Source organism: Oryx dammah, unplaced genomic scaffold (genome assembly GCF_014754425.2).
Source record: "Oryx dammah isolate SB20612 unplaced genomic scaffold, SCBI_Odam_1.1 HiC_scaffold_8, whole genome shotgun sequence".
Taxonomy (NCBI): Eukaryota; Metazoa; Chordata; class Mammalia; order Artiodactyla; family Bovidae; genus Oryx; species Oryx dammah.
In genome coordinates, this window is record NW_024070192.1 from 47,578,458 (window position 1) to 47,601,472 (window position 23,015).

Sequence of the window (23,015 nt, forward strand, 5' to 3'; positions counted from 1 at the left end):
AAAATTTTAAGAAACACTGGAAAAGGAAACGGGAGTAAGATGAAATGAATTCAGTTGTGGGTAAGTAGAATTTTGGACACTTGTGAAACTTTCACATAGGGACAGTCAATAGGCAACTAGGCGTGCAAGTCTGCAACTCCATTTCAGTGGCTCAGTCATGTCCGACTGACCCCATGGACTGTAGCACATCACCCACTCCTGGAGCTTGCTCAAATTCAGGTCCATCAAGTCGGTGATGCCATCCAGCCATCTCATCCTCTGTTGTCCCCTTCTGCCTTCAGTCTTTCCCAGCATCAGGGTCTTTTCCAGTGGGTCAGTTTTTCACATCAGGTGGCCAAAATATCAGGTGGCAACTCAAGAGAACAGCAGAATTCAACATTACGCTCCACTGATTCCTTACTGACTTCTTTTCTCTTTCTCTAACTTCTTTTTATCTTTTCCTTCACTAACTTCTTGCTCTTTACACGTTAGAAGTTTCTCAGCTTGTTCTGATCCCCTTCTACTTACACTCACTTTTATCCTGGGTGAACTCACTCAGGCTGTGGCTTTAAATACCATGTAATATGATGACTACACCAAATTTGTGTCTCCAGTTATCTCTTCCCTTAACTCTGGATTATATCCAGCTGCCTACTTGACCTTTCCACTAAGTTGTGTGGAACATTACTTTTTTGAAGACTGCTGGGACCAAACAGAACATTTCCAAAATCCATTTCTCTTTTCCTAGTATTCCTTATCTCAGTCTTCACCATCCATCCAGGTTGGATCAGATAAAAAACAACTTTGATTTCTTTTACTCATTTATACTTGAAAATCCTTTTAATTCTACCTCTAAAATATAGCCTTGAAACCATCTTTATATTCCTAGTTGTAATCCTAGTATGAGCTATAGTCTGGTAAGTGCAATTAGCCCATTAATAGACCCGTTCCCCCTACAGTCTTGCACCTCTAAAAACCATTTTTCATACAGTAGCCAACAGTATTGTGTCATGTCTCTTTAAAGTCCTTTCAGTGACCTCCTATTGTATGTAGGCTATGAATTCCTTACCTTGGCTTACAGAGCCCTAAGTGATCTGGCCTCTGTCTCTGCGACCTCAGAACATTTATCCATATTAGCCTTCCTTAACCACAGCAGTCTAGTTCTTAAAGGTACCAAACGTGCTTCTGCTTCAGCGTCTCTGTATATGGTTTGTCTTGGATTCTCTCTTCTCATGCTTACCTGGCTGACTGCGTTTCATCACCATGTTGGGCCACATTCCACCCTCCCTCCCAGGTCTGTGCTGGCCTTCCTATCTACAGTACTTCCAGTCACACTCACATCGCCTCTTGTAACGTTGTCATAGTACTTAGCACTACGTGAAATCTTTTTGTGGTTAGTTTTTCACCATTAGAATGTAAGCTCCAGGAGAGTAGGGAACCTCTTCTCTTAATCACTGTTCTATCCCAGTACCTAGAACAGTGTCAGACACAGAATAGGTAAGGTACTCAATAAATACTGACTAAATGAATCTATTACAGATTTGAGTCATTGATGTATAAATGGTAACTAAAGATGAAAGTGGATATGATAAAGCAAGACAGTAGTGGTTTTTCCATTCTCAGTGAACACTAGAATTAGCTAGGAACTTTTTTAGAGAGTAGAGCCTAGGACGAACCCTTGAGAAATACCAACATCTAAGAGAGAATAGAAGATATGGAAGCAGACTGAATGACCAGTGAGGTGTCTGTGGCACCCAAGGGAAGAGTGGATTTCAAGGAGAGAAAAACTACTGGTGTCAAGTGCTCAAGTTGGCCAAGATATATAAAGCCTAGGGGCTTCCCTGATAGCTCAGCTGGTAAAGAATCCGCCTGCAAGGCACGAGACCCCGGTTCGATTCCTGGGTCAGGAAGATCCCCTGGAGAAGATAGGCTACCCAATCCAGTATTCTTGGGCTTCCCTTGTGGCTCAGTTGGGAAAGAATCTGCCTGCAATGCCGGAGACCTCGGTTCAGTCATACCTGGCTTCGATTCCTGGGTTGGGAAGATCCCCTGGAGAAGGAAAAGGCTACCCACTCCAGTATTCTGGCCTGGAGAATTTCATGGACTTCTGGCCTGGAGTATATAGACCATGGGGTCGCGAAGAGCCGGACACAACTGAGTGACTTTTGACTTTCACTATAGGAAGCATTCGTTAGGTATAGCAACGTGGACTTGTAAATTATCTTTGCACAGTATTTCTCAACTTTGGTGCTACTCACATTTTGGGTTGGATAATTCTTTGTTGTGAGGGGCCCTCCTGAACTTTGTAGGATGTTTAGCTGCCTCCCTGACACCAGTAACAGTCCCCAGTTGTGACAACCAAATGTATCTCTGGACGTTACCAAATGCCCCTGGCTGGTGGGGGCAGGGGGGTGGAGAGGAATTACCACTTTTGATAATCACTGCCTTAGCAAAGGTGGTTTTGGTAGAAAATTGAACCCAAACTGAAGTAGGGTAAGAAATAATAGGGAAATGGAGACAGGTGATGTGAACGATTTAAGAGCCTTGATTATGAAGGGTGGTTAGAAGTAGAATGAGGTAAGAAGGGGAGACATGTAGACCAGGGGTATGGGTTTTTATTTTTAAGATGGGTGGGAATTGATCATGTTTATGCACTACTTGGAAGGAAGTGGGGATAACTGGTATTTAAATTCCTTGAAGGAATGGCATCCAGAACACTGGAGAATTTTGCCTCAGAAGAGGTGAGTGCCTTTTGCATTGTAATCGGATTTAAGTGCTGATGCTGTTAAGAGTAGTAACAAATGACTAACATTTATTGGGAGCTTACTATGTACCAAGCACGTAATAAATTGGTGTGTGTTAACTCATTTAATTCTTGTAACAATGCTGTGAGGCAAAGAGGTATAGGGAAAAATACTCTTTTTGAATATGAAATCACAGGAGAGGTGAATGGTGTAAATGATTTTGATTGCTACCAGAAGGAGCTTTCAGAGGATACACCGAGGAACAGAGGCTCTGAAAGGTTAAGTACCTTACCCAGCATCACATCTCTAGTTAAGTTACAGAGATCAGATACTAACTAGAGTATCTGGCCTTAGTACCTGTGCTCTTAACTACTGTGTATAAGGATTCTTAGAGATGGCAAGTATTTGGGGTAATATTCATCTGATGTCTTTTTTTTGTTTTTTCCCTGAAGAGAAATTACAATGGTCTACTAAGAGTTGAGGAGGTAATGTGATAGAAAGTTTCAAGAGACAGTAGGAAATGTGACGAGAACAGAGAAAGCTTGAAATAACTTGTAGGAAATAGGAAAGTATCATCACTCAGCACCCATAAGGTTGCCAGAGAGCAGTAAGGGCTCAGTTAAGGTAGGAGGCAAGTATTTTGCGGGAACCAGTCTATGGATGTGTGAATTCTCTCCACCGTAATCAGCAACCTGGTTATAGGATTAGAGGCAATTTGATTCAGGATTGGGTGTTTTTTTAGTCAGGGAGAGAGATGCTAGTGGAAGTATGAGGCTAGTGAGGAGAGTGGTTGCTGGATGGGGTCTAGGCTGAGTAGAAATAATAGTGAAAGGGGGCTGGCTAACAATGTAGGGAAGTCAAGAGCTTAGGGTTATTGATGAGATTCAAAGGACTGGTAGTGGGGATAAAAAGAGCTGGATAGATGGGAGATTCAGGTCAGAAAGTATTACAGATGTTCATGAGTATTTTGGAGTTGGAGCCATTCCTGGGGGTGACAAGGGCTAAGTGTGGCCACGGAAATGAGTAACTGAAAGGGAAAAGCCTTTGTAGCTGAGCTTAAGGACCGAGGAGCTGAGGTGTCAAGACGGTTGTCCATAGGGATGGTGATAGCAAGACTAAGATTCAGGCAGCGAATGAGAGGAAGTAGGGAAGTGGGCCGAGGGTGGGAGAGCTAGTTTGAGCCAAGACCCTCAGGGAAACAATGACAGGAGATTGTGACATTGGAAGGAATGCAGGAGGAGGAACATCTGCCGTTTCAGGAAGAGGCCAGTTCAAGAGCCAGATTTCAGTTACAACATAGAGATGGGTGAGAAATGTCTGAAGAGGTAGGGAGTATAAATCCGTTCCCACCCCCACCCCCATTAGTGGGAGTATCTAGAATCCCATTAGAAAGGGAGGAGAAAGGAGGGGTCTTACATTTTGGATGGTGTCCAAAATCAGTCCCAACAGATCCGGATGGTTGAGAAGAGTGGGCAGTTCAGGCCTCAGAGAAGTTGCCTCAGCTTGGACTAAGCATGTTCCTAAGAACATTGGGTCTAGGTAGCTCTAGTACTGGGAAGACTGGAATGTTGATGGTCTACCAGATGGTAGACGCTGTATGCAGACCTTTATGCTCATGCTGTCTTGAATCTGGTGAGGGCTGGTGGAATTAGGATGGAGGTCCTGCTGAGCAGAGACTGTGGTATTTGGCTGAATAATGAGACCCCCAGCTGGAGAGATCCACAAGTGTGGAAGAGGAGGGGTTGGAGATCTGTGGGCAGGACTTTGCAGGGAGTGGAAAGCCTGAAGTAAGTATACAGTTAAGGACTCTTTTTGTACCCATAGGCTGTTAAAGTGTAAAAATGTTAGTTGCTCAGTTGTATCCAACTCTTTGTGACCCCATGGAACCTGCCAGGCTCCTCTGTCCATGGAATTCTCCAGGCAAGAATACTGGAGTGGGTAGCCATTCCTTTCTTCAGGGCATCTTCCTGACCCAGGGATCAAACCCCAGGGTCTTTCATTACAGGCAGATTCTTTGCCATCTGAGCCACCAGGGAAGCTCACTTTCACTTTTCACTTGTACCCACTTGTACCCGCTGTTAAGGCCCAGGGAAATTTAGGTTAGGATGCTCACTGGTGCAAAACTGCAGAGTGGACAAGAGAGGAAAAGATCATTTTTCCATCTTTGGCCTTTGTGCCACACTATTAGAGGCAGTGCTGCTTATACCCCAGAATAGTGATACTATTCCTTTGGTTTTTACTTAAAATTCTGTAAAGCAAAGCATGAATTTATAAGTGGTAGGGCAGGTGGGCAGATAAATCTCAGTGACATATACCACGCTGGATTCAGAATAACTGGACTACTCTCGAACCTGGAATGTGGGGCGGTAGAAGGGAACATTTGTTTCACTTTGGCCTTTCCTGCTCAACGGGAAGAGCTTGACCTCTCACTGACTACTCAATAAGATGGCAGGGGTAAATGAAGGCAGCAGAGCTTTTTAGATCTCTGGTGGTCACAGGCTCACATGGCAACACACTGGAGAGAGGAATAGAGAAAAGAAATCTCCATTTGAGTGCCCTCTATGGAATACCAGGCACCAGTAGGTTTTGTGTTGCTCTGACTTCCCAGGCGGCACCAGGAGACGTGAGCGATATGGGTTCAATCCTTGGGTCGGGAAGATGCCCTGGAGGAAGGCATGGCAACTCACTCCAGTATTTTTGCCTGGAGAATCCCCATGGTCAGAGGAGCCTGGCAGGCTATGGTCCATAAGGTCACAAAGAGTGGGACACGACTGAAGCAACTTTGCACACAAGCACATAATCCTAAGAGCCCTCAGAAGTAATATGCATTACTCCCTTCATTTTGTAGGTGAGGACGGTTCAGTAACTTCTCCACAGTCGAAGATCAAGTGAGTGATGGGCCCTGGGACTTGATTTCAGATTTGTCTGACTCCAGAGTCTTTTCCTGGAGGACATAGCTTGCTGGGATTGGTGTGACCAGTCCTATTGGCTGAGGAAAACTGAAGCATTTCGTAAAATGAGGGAGGTACTAAGGCAGTTCTTAGAGAGTAAATCGAGTCTGTCAGAGGCAATGACCCTAAGGGAGCTGGAAAGCAGGTGTGAGAGAAGAGACAGTGGAGAGGATGGTTGGTCTTAATTAAGCCTAATTTATCTCTTGACCACCAATAGGGAAATGGTGGGGGGTGGGGAGGAACAAGTTAGTAAGAGGAAATGGCCCAAGAGCCAAGCTCTCCAGGATTTTCTCCCATTTCCCTCCTCAGCAGCCCCCCTCTGGACAGAGGCTCAGCTCTGGCTTTGTCATCACATTCTGGGTGCAGACAAAGGACTTGATGTAGGAAGACAGGCTGGCCATCCAGAGCAGGTTTGTCTCGTGGAAAGGACGTGTGGCTGAGAGCAAGGAAGGCCCAGCCAGGAGTGAGGAGATCTGTGTTTCAGTGCAGCTCATGATGAAGGGAACCATCATGGTAGGTAGAATGACACTCATTTATTCATGGAAGATAAGTACTGATCATTTTCTCAGGCGAGCCTGACAAGCACCCTTAAGGAAAGAGCAGGAACTCGACCTAAACAACTGACCTAATTGGGGGTCTCAGCAAAGATCTGGAGCTGTTTTTTGATCCCTTGTGCCCAGGACCCCTGTGACTTGTGTTTGGGGGATATAGAGAAAGAGGGTAGGAAGCCAGGGGTATCAGACCCTTTCTGGGGGTTTAGCCTTTTCTGGTGGTCTAACATGGCACTGGACTTTGTAAGAAACAAGGGGTTCAGCTCTGTAAGTTGAAAGTCTTGGATATTTGACTCTTCAGGTTTCTCAGGCTCTTTCCGGAACCTTGTGAACTCCACCTTCATGCTGGTCTTTGGCATCTCACATACAAAGAGAACCTTGTTCTTTAGCTTGTTTTGGATCCAGGGATCGATGGAGGCCAAAAGAATTAATGTTTCTTGTAGCTGCATTGAAACAAGCCCTGTGGCTGGCTCCCTTCAGGCCAGCCCTGGGAGTGGGGAGGGGAGTTCTGGCCACAGGTCACTCTGAGTCCCAGGGAATGAGGTCAAGGGACAACGTCTAAGGGCTTATTCCCCTCCCCTCTGTCAGAGGGCATGTTGTGTGAGGAGAGTGGGAGAGGTTGGAGGAAGAGGAGAGCAGGGATGCCTTACACTCTTCTTCACAGATGCATTCTTCTCCACATCCAGCATGTCCAGGACCAAGTGGAACACCTGTGGGCTGCGGATCCCCAGAACGCTCTGGCAGAGGCAGGATGAGGGCATCTCAGTAGCCAGCCCAGGAAGATGCCCCATCTACACTCTCTTCCATTCTAGCGCCCTTGTGATGACCCTTTACCTGGACAGAAGATGTGGCTTCCCAGCTGCTTTCTTACCTTTGAGGGCCTGCCTCTGCATTGGGTTCTGGTACAATTTTTTTCACCAGAAGAGTCAAGATAGTTTCTGTCACATCTGAGCAATGCCCCTCACACCCTTCACCTGTCCCTGCTACCCACCTCCAGTCCTGCAGAAAAGCTTTCCCTTAACTCCTGGTACGGTGGGAAGTCTAAAATAAAAAAGCCGGCAAACCACCTCCCCACACTTTGCCGCCCTTTCTTCCCCTCAGGAGCTCTCCTGGACTGCCCACCCCCCCAGCCATCAACACATCTGGTCAGAGTTGTGGAGCTGGCCTTACCAGAGAAATGACTGCTTCCTTGCGTGCCAATGCATTTGAGCTCATCAGCTGCCTGAAGAGAAGGGAGTGAGTGTATTGTGGTCCAGTTAAGGGGTAGGGGAGGAAGACTGGCTGCTTACAGTCCAGAGTGACTCAGCCATAAAGCTGATGAGTGATGTTAATTTCATTAACAGCCCCTTCTTGTTTCTTGGGTCAGGAAAGGGACTGGGAGGGGAAAGGTCGGTACAACAGTTTTCCAAGGGGCTCTGTGTGATGATCAGGATTCACATTTGTCCAGAACTCTACTGTTTACAAATCCCTTCCAAGTCCTTATCTTAACTTGAGCTTTAAATAACACCTCTGAGTGAGAGGTATTACCAGCCCCTTTTACAGATGAAGAAAAGCCCAGAGGTCAAAGAGTGACTTGGCCAGTGGCCTGGGCAGTGTGATCTGAGACCAGGCAGTAGGGTCTCCGCTCTCACTGGCCCTCTGTCTCCTTCCCACAGCCTAGGATGTGCCTGGTAGCTCCCAGCCCGAGCCACTCACGCCTCCACCAAGTTCAACATCATGGGTTTCATCTTAAGCTCTTCCACAGTTTCAGCAACAGCCTGCCTCATAGCCTGAAGAGAGATTAAGGTGGGACAGAGGCTCAGGGGTGTGCTCTTAAGTGCTTCCCAAACTTTTTTTTTTTTTTTGGATGTGGACCATTTTTTAGCCTTTATTGAATTTGTTACAGTATTGTTTCTGTTTCACGTTTTGGTTTTTTGGCCCACAAGGCATGTGGAATCCTAGCTCCCTGACTAGGGATTGAACCCACAACCCCTGCACTGGAAGGTGAAGTCTTAACCACTGGGCCATCAACCTTCATTGAGAGTTTACTTTGTGCTATGTGTATGCCCCTTGCCTCAGGGAACTCACAGTCTGGTGGGGGAAACAGACAAGTGAACAGGTAGTCAGACTCGTGAACTAAATGTAGGGACAACAGGAGGGTCTCCTAGCTCAGTCTGAGTTCCAGGAAGACTTCCTGGAGGAAGTGATGCTGCAGCTGAAACCTGAGGCATGAGTAGGAGTTAGCCAGGCTGAGAGGCTGGGGGCCAACTTCCCTGGGCAGAGGGAAAGCAGGTGCAAAATCCTGGAGGCAGGAGAGAGCACGGAGAGTTTAGGGAACAGGAAATGGTTCAGTTTAGCTAGGTGACCATACAGAGTCTTGAGCAGTTACACTGGGACCATGGGTATAAGTCAGGACAGGGTGCTCCTAAGCACTGCTGGTGCGTGGCTGGGCACGAGTGTGGTGAGGGTAAAGAGTCAGGCAGGCCTTGGGTGGTGAAGGGCTATGTAAGCCCTCCTGAGAGCTTGGGGAGTAACTGAGAAGTTCTTTGCAGAGGTGAGCTGCAATCTGATTCACAGCTTAGAAAAATGTCTTTAGCAGTGCTGTGGCTGGCTTTGTAGCAAGCTCTAAGAAAGGTAAAAGTGCAGGGGAAGGCAGGGTGATTCTGTTGGTGGTGATTGGAAAGCTTCCCATAGGAGGTGTTGTCTGGGCTGGTCTGGAAGGGGTAATCATATTTTAATAGGCAGTAGGAGAGAGGAGCTACTTACCAGTGGAAATGAAAGCAGAGGCAGTTTTCCACCTTTCAGGGAAGGGAGGAATAACAGGGCACTTTAAGCTGAGAGGACTGCCCGCACAGAGGCCAGATGGCTTGGAGACAGGAGCTGTGTTCTGGGGAGTGTGACACACGCTTTGGGGGGCATGCATACACAGAAGAACCATACAAAAAAGATCTGAATGACCCAGAGAACCATGATGGTGTTGTCTGGAGCCAGACATCATGGAGTTTGAAGTCAAGAGGGCCTTAGGAAGCATCACTATGAACAATGTTAGTATAGGTGATGGAATTCCAGCTGTGCTATTTCAAATCCCAAAAGATGATGCTGTGAAAGTGCTACACTCAATATGTCAGCAAATTTGGAAAACTCAGCAGTGGCCACAGGACTGGAAAAGGTTTATTCCAGTCCCAAGAAAGGCAACGCCAAAGAAAGTTCAAACTATTGCACAATTGCACTCATCTCACATGCTAGTAAAGTAATGTTGAAAATTCTCCAAGCTAAGTTCAACAGTATGTGAACCAAGAACTTCCAGATGTTCAAGCTGGATTTAGAAAAGGCAGAGGAACCACAGATCAAATTTCCAACATCCGTTGGATCATAGAAAAAGCAAGAGAATTCCAGAAAAATACTTACTTTTGCTTCATTGACTATGCCAAAGCCTTTGACTGTGTGGATCACAACAAACTGGTGTAAAATTCTTAAAGAGACAATACCAGACCACCTGACTTACCTCCTGAGAAATCTATATTCAGGTCAAGAAGCAACATCTAGAACCAGATGTGAAACAATGGACGGGTTCCAAATTGGGAAAGGAGTATGTCAAGGCTGTATTTTGTTACCTTGCTTATTTAATTTATATGCAGAGTACATCATGCGAAATGCTGGATTGGATGAAGCACAAGCTGGAATCAAGATTGATGGGAGAAATATCAATAACCTCAGATATGCAGATGATACCACCCTTATAGCAGAAAGTGAAGAGGAACTGAAGAGCCTCTTGATGAAAGTGAAAGAGGAGAGTGAAAAAGCTGGCTTAAAACTCAACATTCAAAAAACTAAGATCATGGCATCCCATCAGTTCATGTCCCATCAGTTCATGGCAAGTAGATGGGGAAACAATGGAAACAGTGACAGACTTTATTTTCTTGGGTGCCAAAATCACTGCAGATGGTGACTGCAGTCACAAAATCAAAAGACACTTGCTCCTTGGAAGAAAGCTATGACCAACCTAGACAGCATATTAAAAAGCAGAAACATTACTTCACTGACAAAGGTTCAGATAGTCAAAGCTGTGGTTTTTCCAGTAGTTATGTATGGATGTGAGAGTTGGACTATAAAGAAAGCTGAGTGCTGAAGAATTGATGCTTTTGAACTGTGGCACTGGAGAAGACTTTGAGAGTCCCTTGAACTGCAAGGAGATCAAACCAGTCAATCCTAAAGGAAATCAGTCCTGAATATTCATTGGAAGGACTGATGCTGAAGCTGAAGCTCCAATACTTTGGCCACCTGATGAGAGGAAGTGACTTGTTGGAAAAGACTTTAATGTTGGGAAAGATTGCAGGCAGGAGGAGAAGGGGACGATAGAGGATGAGGTGGTGGATGGCATCACTGACTTGATGGACATGAATTTGAGCAAGCTCCAGGAGTTGGTGATAGACGGGGAAGCCTGGCTTGCTGCAGTCCATTGGGTTGCAAAGAGTTGGACACAACTGAGTGACTGAACTGAACTGAACTTTGCGGGGCAGTGTGGTGGGAGCCAAGGCAGGGTGGGGGTCCTTTAGAGAAAGGTGAAGAGACAGGTTTGGGCTGCCTGGGCTTGGGAGCGTTGGTCTCACTTACGAAGAAGGGTTCATTATATGTCTTCCTCCTGAGTAGGTCAAATGTGAGGTCTTCCAGACCATGTGCCTGGATCTGTTCCAGTCCTATGGCCTTGAGCATCTGTGTGGCTTCAAAACGGTGCTGAGGGCAGACACAAAGGACAGACCACCTTCCTCATCCCCCAGCACATCCTTGTGCTGGAGCAGGAAGGGTACTAGGCAGTTGAGAGCTTACCTCCAGGACGCTGGAACAGGACAGCTGGTCCAGGATGCTTCTGACAACTGTGGCTGAGTGCACACCCATTATCTTGACCAGCACAGTGAGTGCCTGTGGGGGTGGGCAGGGCGGGGTGGGGTACACCAGACCAAGAGGCATTTGGATGGCCAAGCACGCTTGAGGGCTAGAACTTGTAGGAAACAGGCAGAGTCCTTTCTCCTCCCTCTTGGCCTCATGAGTGAGTGTGCAAGTTCAAGTGAGCGCACACACACACATACGTGAATGAATGGACTATACACAGATCTGTGTACACTGAGGCCCACGCGACCCACATACGTATTCACAAACACACAGAGGACCCTGCGGCGCTCCCTGCTGAAGCTCCTTTTCTCTGGGATGAGGATGACAGGGTCCAGAGCCCACCAGAGTCAGCACCGTTTCCCCAGGGCTCCCCAGGGAGCCCGGCCCCCCGCCCCTCACACCTTCATCTGCTGGGTCTTCGGCCCTTGGCACAGGAACTGCAGCAAGTGCTCTCGGGCCACGTTGCTGTGGGGCCTCAGGAGCCCCAAGCACAGGGCCGCCTCCGCCGCCACCTTGTACGCTGTCTTCTTTATCAGCATCAGTAGCACCAGCACCAGCTTCTCTTCATCCTCCACCTGAGTCCTCTTGAGAGGGAGACGGGGCGGTTGGACCAGGTCTCCGGCCAGGCTTTGTAAGGGCAATTCATGACTGCTTCCAGCCCATTCTCCCTCTTCCCCAGAAGGAATCTCCTGTCAAGAGCTTAGTTTACCCACTTCCCTTCTTGCTGCCACCTACTTGCTCCCAGCTCACATCCTTTCACTTCTCTATGACTTTTTCTTGTGAGTGGGTCGGCGTTACTCTTTTTAATACCTCTGCTGTCTCAGCTCTTGGCATTTGAAAAAAATATACAGGTCATTGGCCCGACGCCTCTCCTCCCATAACCTTGTCCTTGGCGCTACACCAGCCATTAATTCCCACAGAGGGGCTTCATCGTTACCCATTACTGCAGCCTCTCTCTGACTCCCTCTCCCCCTGTCTTTCTGGTTCTCCTCTGATGTCAGCAGTTGTTGTTATACCTACTGTATAGCACAGGGAACTCTACTCAGTGCTGTGTGATGACCTAAATGGGAAGGAAATCCAAAAACGTATGGGGCTGCCCCGGTGGCCCAGTGGTGAAGAACGGGTTCGATCCCTGGGTTGGGAAGATCCCCTGGAGAGGGAAATGGCAACCCACTCCAGTATTCTTGCCTGGAAAATCCAATGGACAGAGGAGCCTGGTGGGCTGCAGTCCATGGAGCTGCCAAGGAGTTGGACATGTTTTGTCCAAGTTTGTTGACTAAACAGCAACAATATATATGAATGACTGATTCACTTTGCTGTACAGTGAAAACTTAACATTGTAAAGCCAATGAATTTTTTATAAAGGAGTATATTAAATAGCTTTACTTTGAACTTATTTCATTATCTGTACGTGAATATATATGTGGGTTAGTTACTCATGTATTTTTTTTTTATCGTAAATTGTCTATAAAATTTCCTTACATTTGTATAGTGTGGTCAGAGTGCTCCTATTTATTCCTGTTGTTAATCGAATTCTTCTAAACAGGAATTGGGAGTCCTTACTTGGATATTACATAAAAGATGAGTTCTTTTATGTAAATATAGATGTATATACGGGGGATTGTGAAGGTTTATAAAAGTACATGGTCAGATCTATCACTTAGGCATATTGTGTTATCTCCATTGCTTTTTTTATTTTTTTAAACTTTTCTTAATGAAAGAATTTATCCGAAACTTTTATATTCTTTACTTTCAAATTCTTATAAATAAAAATGAAAGTGAATTTTTTTGTATATTTAATGCTAATAAATCACTCTATTAAAAAAGTTGTTGGACTGCATGAAGACTAACAATTCATTGAGCAACTTTGCCCTCCTCCTCACTTTCTTCCCTTTTACCCAGCTTCAATTCCGTGGTCCCTGAACTCCTTTTCCCCCTCTTTATTGTATTAAACTCTCCACCGACTCTATGCCTGCACTTCCCAGAGGAAATCAAAGTAATGATGACTAATCTTGCTTGAAGTATATGAACACAAACCTTAAGAAAACCCTTAATGATGCCTAACGGTCAGACTGCTTTTCCCTGGGCAGTTCTCTTTCCCACCTTCCTAATTCATATTCCTTCCTCTGGACCCTCTAACACTTCTTCCTCTATTCTCTTAAGTTGATGACCTTGCTTCCTACTTTATTGAGCAAAATAAAAGCAACTAGAAAAGAAGTTCCAGAGACACTTACCACCACTTCTGTCCAACTTTCAACACCTGCACCCATATTCCCTCCTTTCCACATTACTGTGGACCATGACCATCTATCTAAAAAACTCAATCTTGGGGACTTTCCTGGTGGTCTAGTGGCCAGGATTGCACACTCCCATTGTAGGGGGCCCAGGTTCGATCTCTGGTCAGGAAGCTAGATCCCACATGCTGCCACCAAGCGTCCGCATGCAACTAAAGATTCCACATGCCACAACCCAGACTGGGTGCAGCCAAATAAATAAAAACATTAAAAAACTAAAATCAGTCTCTTATGTGTTTGCTCTCATCCCTTCTCATCTTCTCAAGAACATTGCTGCCCAGCTCTTCCCACCCTCTTCAAAATGATCATTTTCCTAACGACTGGATCGTTACTCCTCAGCATTGAAACGTGCTGCTATTTTTTCTCTTTCTAGAATTTACCCCTGCTGCTGACTACAGCTCTATCCAGGAAATCTTGGACAGTTGCCCATTCTTGCCATCTTGCACTTCTTTCCTCCCATTCTCTCTCAACCCTACTCCATTCAGACTTTCACTGCCCCACCAGAGTAGTTCTTGTTAAGATGATCAATGATCCACCCACATGGTTAAAGCCATTGTATGGATTCTCAGCCCTTATATTATTTGATATGGTTGATTTGTCTCCTTTTCCTTGATATATGTTCTTCACTTGATTTTCAGTATACCGTACTATTGGTTGTCTTCCTACCTGTTGGCTACTTCTTAGCAGTTACTAGTTCTTCCTCTTATCTCTGACCTCTTAACACTGGGGTGCCCCAAGGCTTGATTCTTGGTTCTTAGTGATCTCATCTCATTGAATGACCTATATGCTGACAACTCATAGATTTCTTCCACTAGTTCAGGCTTCTGAACTCCAAATTGTATATCCAGCTGCTTGTTTGTTGTTTCCTTTGGATGTCCAGAAGACGTCACAAACATAACTTGTCCAAAACTGGACTTCTGATATTACCTCCAAGCCTGTTCCTTGTGCAGCTTTCTCCGTCTTGAAGTGAAGTGAAAGTTGCTCAGTCCTGTCCCCATGGACTATACAGTCCATGGAATTCTCCAGGCCACAATACTGGAGTGGGTAGCCTTTCCCTTCTCCAGGGGATCTTCCCAACCCAGGGACAGAACCCAGGTTTGATTGAACCCAGGTCTCTAGCACTGCCAGCAGATTCTTTACCAGCTGAGCCACAAGGGAAGCCCAAGAATATTGGAGTGGGTAGCCTATCCTGTCTCCAGGGGATCTTCCCGACCCAGGAATGGAACCAGGGTCTCCTGCTTTGTAGGCAGATTCTTTATCAACTGAGCTATCAGGGAAACTCAGCTGATGACAACTCCATCCTTTCAGTTTCTAGGCCAAAAGCCTTGGCTTCCTTCTTGTTGCCTCACTTTCTCTTATAGCTCACATTTAACCTGTCGGAGTTTTACTTTAAAAATATATGCAGGGGATTTCCCTTGTGGTCCAGTGGCTGAGACTCCACACTCCCAATGAAGGGGGCCCGGGATTGATCCCTGTTCAGGGAACTAGATCCCACATGCTGCAATTACAAGATCCTGCATGCGGCAACCAAGACCCGACACAGCCAAAACAAATCAATAAATATTAATACATATATACATATTCAGAACTTAATAACCGCTTACCAACCCCACTGCAACCACTGTGGTCCAAGCCACCATCGTGTCTCACCAGGATTGCTTTAACAGCTCCTAACTGGTCTCTCTGCTTCCACTTTTGCCTTTCATCCCCTGCCCATCTTTCTTCAACATAGCAGTCAGAGTGAACGTTTTTGTTTTTGTTTTTTTTGGCCACTGTGCCACATGAGGGATCTTAGTTCCCCAACCAGGGATCAACCAGGGATTGAACCCAGGCCCCCTATACTGGGAGCACAGAGTTTTAACCACTGGAGCACCAGGGAAGTCCCCCAGAGTGAACTTTTGAAACATAAGTTAATCACATCGTTCTTTGTTCAAAACCCTATTCCACTCAGGAGAAAAGCTCAAGTACTTAAAGTCGTCCAGATGGCCTCATATGCGCTAGTCTCCTGTTAGCGTCTTTGGCCCAACTTCATTTCCTCCTGCTTTCTCTGTTCCCACTCCACTTCTGTCACATGGCCTCGGGACTTTGGCTCGATTCTTCCTTTGCTGGGAATGCCTTCTCTCAGATATCTGCAAGGCTCACCCCTCACCTTCGTGCTTGAGCTCAGACGATGACGTCCACATGAGGCCTTCCCTGTCCTTCGTGTTTAAAATTGCAACTCATTCCATCTGCACTCAGCATTCCCGATCACTCTCACCCCTCATCATCCCGATCACTCTCATCCCTCATCATCCCGATCACTCTCATCCCTCATCATCCCGATCACTCTCATCCCTCATCATCCTGATCACTCTCACCCCTCTACATAAGTCTCCCACTTGCTGTATCCAACATACTCATCTGCACTCAGCATCCCGGTCACTCTCATCCCTCTCCGTAAGTCTCCCACTTGCTGTATCTGACACACTATATAATGGAATTTGTTGCTTATTACGTGTCTCCCCGGGCTTCCCCTGTGGCTTAGCTGGGAAAGAAATCTGCTGGCAATGAGGGAGACCTAGGTTCGATCCCTGGGTTGGGAAGGTTCCCTGGGGAAGGGGAAGGCTACCCAGTCCAGTCTTCTGGCCTAGAGAATTCCATGGACTGTATAGTCCATGGGGTCTCACAGAGTCGGACACGACTGAGAGACTTTCACTTTCACGTCTCCCCTCCCCGCTTCCCCCATCCCACTGGAATGTAAGCTCTACCAAAAGCTGAGATCTCTGCCTGCTTTGGTTTGCTGACATATCCCAGGGGCCTAGGATGATGTCTGGCCCATGATAGCTGTTCAATGTAGGTTTGTTGACTGAGTGGATGTAATGAATTCTATTTTATGTGGAGCAGTGACGGGGTCAAAAGAAGAGGATCCTAAAGGGGAAAAATCTCAAGTGGTGTCAGTAGACTTTCTTGGTCCCTGTCCCCTCTGGGCAGAAGTTTTCCTTTAACAGGTTATTTTAAGGATGATAATAATAATGAGACGTGGTCACTGAAAGAGCACAGGCACTGGGACTTCCATGGAGACCAGCGGCTAAGACTCCACACTCCCGATGCAGCGGGCCCAGGTTCAATCCCTGAACGGGGAACTATATCCCACATGCCACAACTAAGAGTTTGCATGGCGCAAATAAGACCTGGTGCAGCCAAATAAATAAATATATATAAAAAATAATCTAGGCATTGAAGTAGGTGCTTTACATATATTATCTCATTTAATCTTCTCAACGATGCTCTAACTACTATATCCATTTTAGAGAAGGACAAATGACAACTCTGAAAGCTGGCTTTTCAGAGGTGGTATGACCAGTTCAGGAGCTACGCCAATGATTCTGTCCAGGCAACCTATTCCACAGGGGACTCCACAAGGACATCGTCCCCCCCATCAGAGCTAGGAGCTAGGTTACCCTCTCCCTGGCTTAACCCCCAGCCAGCACCATTGATGACCTGGCTGACCTTGCCCCAGGGACTGACTCTTCCCCCCAAGTCACCTGATCTCTGGGGACAGCAGCCCAGGAGTTCAGAGCCGCCCGAAGTGCTATCAGAGTATCCATCCTTTGCCCCTCATTTTGCCCCTTCAACTTCTTGATGAGAGTTTGGATCACGTGCTTTTTCAGGCATCCTGGACAGGGAGGAGCCTCAGGTCAGGGCGGAGCCTCCAGGGCGGCTCCTCTCTGCCAGACTCCACCTGACTCCACTGAGGTCCCACGGTTGGCCGTCCCCGCAGGACACCAGAGCAGCTGGCTGAGCATGACCGCAGTTCCCAGAGCCTGCTCTCTGTCTCCCTCCCACCTCTTCTCCCTCTTCACCTCACCTTCCTCGCTCTGCCCAACAATCCCTCGGACCATTCCTAGACCTGCCAATGACTAGGTGGCAGTGGGGGTGCCGTCCACTGCCTTCTGTCTTTCCCTAAAGGTGGATTGCAGCTGCACTACCTCCTTCCTCCCCTGTCCCTACTCCCACCCAGGGGAGGACCCACTCACCCAAGATGGCCAGGGTTCGACAGGCCTCATACTTCAGTTTCTCTGGACCGGCTTGGGCCTGATTTAAGGGGTAGGGGGTGGGAAGATGCCCTAAGGTGGTGGAATATTAGGAGCTTTCAGGATCAGCTTAGCTTAACTTTTCATTTTACAGATGAGGAAACCAAGGCCTAGAGAGTGACCTGTTTATGTTCAAACACGGGTGTGGGCAGGGTGATGTGATGGAAAGACCATAAGTTAGGAGTAAGACTTTTGTTCACATCCCTATCTGATATCTGATAGCCACGAGGCCTAGGGCAGGTCACCTGGCCTCTCGGAGCTTTCATTTTCTCCTTAGAAAAATGCAGCTACTGCTAACTAGTTCTAGTATCAAAAGATTTAAATGAGATTATGAGTAAGAACACAGCCCACCCCCACCCCCAAAGTCAACTCCTCTGTCAGACAAAGGGGATCTTCAGATCCCCGCTTCCCCATCCTTTAAGATCAAGCTACCCTTTAAAGGAGCCAAGGGCAAGAGACGGGCACATGTCGCACAAGGCGGCTGCCTCCTTCCGGCATCTGACCCATCATCCTTCGCCCTGGTGGGCCTTGTCTGTGCTCAGGTGCCAAGGCTCTGCAGACCGCAGGCCCTGTGTCCTCCTCTCCTGGACTCCGTGCAGCCCCAGACTCACCACCTGCCACAGTGCGTCCAAGACAAACTTGTCGCTGACCCCCAGGCACCCCAGAGCCTGCAGGAACAGGAGAGAGGAAAAGGAAGAGAGCTTGGCCACCACCGCCACAAGCTGCCACCTTCTGGACACTGCTGGAGGTTGTTCTTGGAACATCACTCCCTCCCCGCCCTCTACCTCCAGCATCTTTCCCCTCACCAGCTCAGCCGACTCCCGCCTGGCCTGTAACCACACCCCTCCACCCTTGCCACTTCTCACCTGGGCTGCGTAGAGCTGCTCATCCTCGCTGGGAGATTTCAGGCTTTCTGTGAGTTCCTGCCCATCCAGGGAAGCCAATGGAAGGGAAGAAAGGGACAAATATAGTTCTACCATGCTTCTTTCAAAGTGGAAGGAGCTCACCCAATCCACTCTCCTTCCCCCGCTCCCTTTTGCTGGCAGGGTCTGAGGGTGGAAGGATAGTGTGAGCCCGAGGTAAAGGTATCCTCAGAAAGAGTCTCCCCATTCTGTCCTGGCTCCTGCCATGTCCCCTGACCTTTAACCTTTGCCACTTCAGGGGGTCCCCAGCAGGGTCTGAGGGCTTGGATTCCATTGGAGACCTGCGAGTCAGCTTGCTCATGGGGAGATGGAGCTTTTGGCTGAGGGTACCCTCCTTGAGGTACCTGTGGGAGAAATCACACAGGTAGCCCTGGTCCCCTTGTCCCCTTCCTCCTTACTTCACAGACTCTCCTCTGCCTCTGGTCCTCAGCCCAACTCAGATCAGCTTGCATCTACCCCAGGGTCTCCTCGGGGGTCTGTAGGCTGATTTGCCCCACCCCAGCCCCCCAGCCCCACTCCACCCCTTTCTTCTCTTTCCATCCTTTCTTAGAAGATGGGGAGGGCGTGGAGAACAGGAAGGGATGAAACACACCTGGGGCGATCTCTCATTTTCCGCAGTGTCTTCTGGGCCTCCCGTTGCTTTCGGCGATCATCCAGGGCATACCAGTGCGTGTAGAGCTCGGGCTTCTTGTAGTAGCAGTAAGGTACGGCATTTGGCTTGCTCGGGTGCTCCCTCCAGCACTCTGGGCTTGGGGGAAACTCTTCCTTTGGTGCCTGGAGGCAGGTGCGAGTGGCAGAGCAGCCACAGGGAACATTTCTCAGCCAGGAAAAGGGCCAGGGCGAGAAGGGACTAGACGAGGGAAATACCTTTCAGCCTCTCGTCCTGAAGACACAGCCAGCTCCTAACCAGCTGTGTGACTCGGGCAAGTGACTTTACCCTACCAAGGTCTCAGTCTTCTCATCTGCAAAAGGCGGCTAATCATCCTTGTTCTGTACCCCTCCCAAGGTGCTTGTGATGGACTACTGACATAAAGATTGGGAAACCGTTGTTGGTTTGCAAGTTGATCTGAGTACAGTTGGCCCACTGTATCCACAGGTTCCACATCCATGGATTCAACCAACCATGGGTTCAAAATATTAGGGGGAAAAAAATTCTAAGAAGTTCCCCAAAGCAAAACTTGAATTTGCCATGTACCAGGTAACCCTTTACATACCATTTACATTGTATTAGGTATTATAAATAATCTAGAGAGGATGTGTGTAGGCTATATGCAAACACCACTCCATTTTATACAACAGACTTGAGTATCCGTGGAGTTTGGTATCCCCTGTGGAAACCAAGGGGCAACTGTCCACAGTTCAGTTAGTTTAGAATTTCAAGGGACTTGAGAAAGTCATCTGGGGACTTCCTGGTGGTCCAGTGGATAAGAATCTGCCTGCCAATGCAGGGGACACAGGCTCGATCCCTGGTCCGGGCAGATCCCACATACCAAGGAGCAACTAAGCCCGTCTGCCATAACTACAGAGCCTGTGCTCTAGAGCCCGTGAGCCGCGTCAAGAGGAGCCACCACAGTGAGAAGCCCACCGTGGGCAGCAGCTCTCACTCCGCACAACTAGAGAAAGCCCGTGTGCAGCAGTGGAGAACTTGTGCAACCAAAAAAGAAAAAAAAGTCATCTGGGCAAGGAGATGAAAAGGCCAGGGGCAGAGGAGATGTGGAGTAAAGAGAGGGGTATTTTGGGCCCCTGCTCATTCACTCAGGCATTCGACAAATTTTTATTGAGCACCTACTATATGCCAAGTGCTCGGTGCTGGGGAGACAGTTATCATTCCTGTCCTCGTGGAACTTAATAGTTTCATTGGAAAAACAGGATTTCTTCAAATAATCTGTCTTAGACACTTGTGAAACTGCATCTCTGGTTGTGGCCAAGGGTTTTTAGATGGGTCAGGGGATTTCTCTGAAGATCTGACAAGGATTCATTCTTGTCTCTTCTCAAGCCGTCCTGTCTCCACAACAACTCTCTGAAAAAGGGCTTCGGCTAGTGGTTCCCAGTGGGGTGACTGAGACCATCATGAGTTCACAGGTGAGTGTCGTGACTTCAGAAAATGGGACATTGACTCACTATAAGTAGGGTTGTCAGATTTTGTAAGGCCCAAGCAAATAAAAAACAGGACTGAGACTTCCCTGGTGGGTCCAGTGGCTACGATTTCAAGCTTTCACTGAAGGGGACCCGGGGGTGGGGAGTGGTGATCAATCCCTGATCAGGGAACTAGATCCCACATGCCACAACCAAGACCCAGAGCAGCCAAATAAATAAACTTCTCTACTTCAGTTAAGAACAAACAAACAAAAAACCCCAGGATGTCCCATTGAATTTCAATTCCAGGCAGTGAAGGCAATATTTAGGACATAAGCATGTTGAAAAAAATTCACTGTTTCTCTGAAATTCAAAAATAACTCATTATTAAGCAACTGCCTACACGGCCGAAACCTTACAGATGTTATCTCATAGCCACTCGACAAAGGGAGCCGGGCAGAGGTTGGCTTGTGACAGAAGCTACTCCTGCGGTTCAGGGAGGGAAAGCCACTTGTCCAAGGTCACACAGAGTTCATGGCAGCCCCAGGGGTGAGAGTAGAGTTCTAAGTATGTGTTTGTGTTAGTCATTCAGTCGTGTCCGACGCTTTGCGGCCACATGGACTGTAGCCCGCCAGGCTCCCCCGTCCATGGAATTCTCCAGGCAAGAATACTGGAGGGGGTAGCCATGCCCTTCTCCAGGGGATCTTCCCAACCCAGGGATCGGACCCATGTCTCCTGCATTGGCAGGTGGATTCTTTACCATCTGAGCCACAGGGGAGTGTGTAGGGTTCTGTGAACTAGCCTTAAGGGGAAGGGATGGTCTGCTGACCCTCTTCCTCCAACAAGGCTCCCAGGGTGGCGGAAGTCAGGGGTCTTACCTGGTGACAGGACAAGGGAAGTAAGACAGGGGCTGCAGCTCTTCTGAGTTCTGTGGTGCAAAGGAGACCACGGACAAGGGTGAGCTGAACAGTTGTCCTTCCGGGCATTCGTTTGTCGAGCATTAGCATTTAGCGAACACGATATCAGGCACCAGGGACGTAAAGAAGCCACAGTTCCTGTCCTTAAGGGACTTGTACATTTCTGGTGTCTTGGTCTGTGGAATAGCAGCATTGCCGTAGCCTGGAAGCTTCTCAGAAATGCAGAATCTCTCAGGCCTACCAAGTCAGGACCTTTATTTGAGTAAGATTCCTACCCATGTTGAAATTGGAGACACACTGGTCTGGCAGAGTGGGTCTCATCCCTGGCTGCGTATTAGAATTATTTGAGAGAATTTTTTTTAACATGCCCCAGTCCTGCATCAGACTAATTGAACCAGATTGTCTGAGGAGGGGACCTAGGCATTTTAGAAAGCTTCCCAAAGGATTCTAATGTAAAAATGGTCAGTGGTTCTCAAACCTGAGTGGCACTAGGAAAAACTGGAGGTCTTGTTTTTGGTTTTCTTGTTTTGACCATGGGGAGTGGCATGTGGGGTCTTAGTTCCCTGACCAGGGGTTGAACCCATGCCCTGCTTTGCAGTGGAAGCAGAGTCTTCACTACTGGGCCACCAAGGAAGTTCCCAGAGGGCTTGTTAAAATACAGATTTCCTTATCCCCAGATGAAGACTCATCCCCAGAGTAACTCTGAGGTGCGGTCTGAGTTTTGGTGGGGTGGTGGGTGTGGTGCACACGGCATGTGGGGTCTTAGTTCCCTGACCAGGGATCGAACCCCTGCTCTCTGCATTGGTGGCACAGAGTCAACTCCTGGATCGACAGGTAAGTCCTCAGAAGTTGCATGTCTAACAAAATACTGATGCTGCTGATCCTGGGAACATATTTTGGGAACCACTGGTCTACTGGTGAGACAGAACCGTTTACTGGGGATTAACAAAGGGAAATAAATGTGAGGATGGATAGAGGCATAGGTGATCTTGATGAGGGGGCCTAACCTGGTGGGGAGGAGCAGGGAGGGTTTCCAGAGATTATCCACAAGCTGAGTCTTCAGTGCAAGTAGGGTAGTTAGCCAGACAGATGAGAGGAAGAACAACAGGCAAGAGGAACACCTTGAAACCTTGGCGTTGTGAGAGTGCAGAGCAGGTGAGGAAGCAGAAGCTGGGGAGTCACAGAGACATCCCACCTTAGAGGGCCCCGGAAACTTACCTTGAGGGGTGTACGGAGCCTTGAAAGTACCCAAGGATCCACCCTGACTCCGCCCATAGATTTGCTCATATCACCCGGACTCCTGGCTGGGAGAGGGGGTCAGGGAGCTTCCCTTTTCGTATCCCTATCCCTGACTCCTCTCCTGTCCATTCTAACCTCACCTTTGGTCCTTCCTGGATATTCCAGCCATGGGCAGTTGAACATCGCCCTGTTGATGTCAGAGATATTGACTGATTTTTGGGCCATCCTCTTCTCCTGGGGGGCGGGCAGGGACTATAGGGACTGCTCCCTTGCGAGAGCTGGGGCAGAGCTCGGGGAGACCTGTCTTCTGTGGCGCAAGAGGGACTAGTGAGGTGTCTGGGCTTCTAGAGCTAGAAGCCTCCGAGTGTTGAGTGAGAAGATCACCTAGGTGCATGGAAC

The 23,015-nt window shown here is 47.9% G+C and overlaps 1 protein-coding gene across 1 annotated transcript; it reads right to left on the reverse strand.

The window, feature by feature from the left end:
• Positions 1–6,299: 6,299 nt before the first annotated feature.
• HEATR9 (HEAT repeat containing 9) lies at positions 6,300–22,841 on the reverse strand. Its single transcript, XM_040244467.1, has 15 exons — positions 22,757–22,841; positions 21,339–21,388; positions 18,977–19,158; positions 18,602–18,728; positions 18,328–18,384; positions 18,073–18,129; positions 17,405–17,462; positions 16,913–17,043; positions 11,496–11,678; positions 11,032–11,124; positions 10,819–10,938; positions 7,921–7,994; positions 7,396–7,447; positions 6,876–6,962; positions 6,300–6,668 (listed from the first exon to the last, which is right to left on the reverse strand). The coding sequence occupies exons 1-15, from the start codon at positions 22,839–22,841 to the stop codon at positions 6,300–6,302; spliced, it is 1,725 nt and encodes a 574-aa protein (XP_040100401.1).
• Positions 22,842–23,015: the final 174 nt, after the last annotated feature.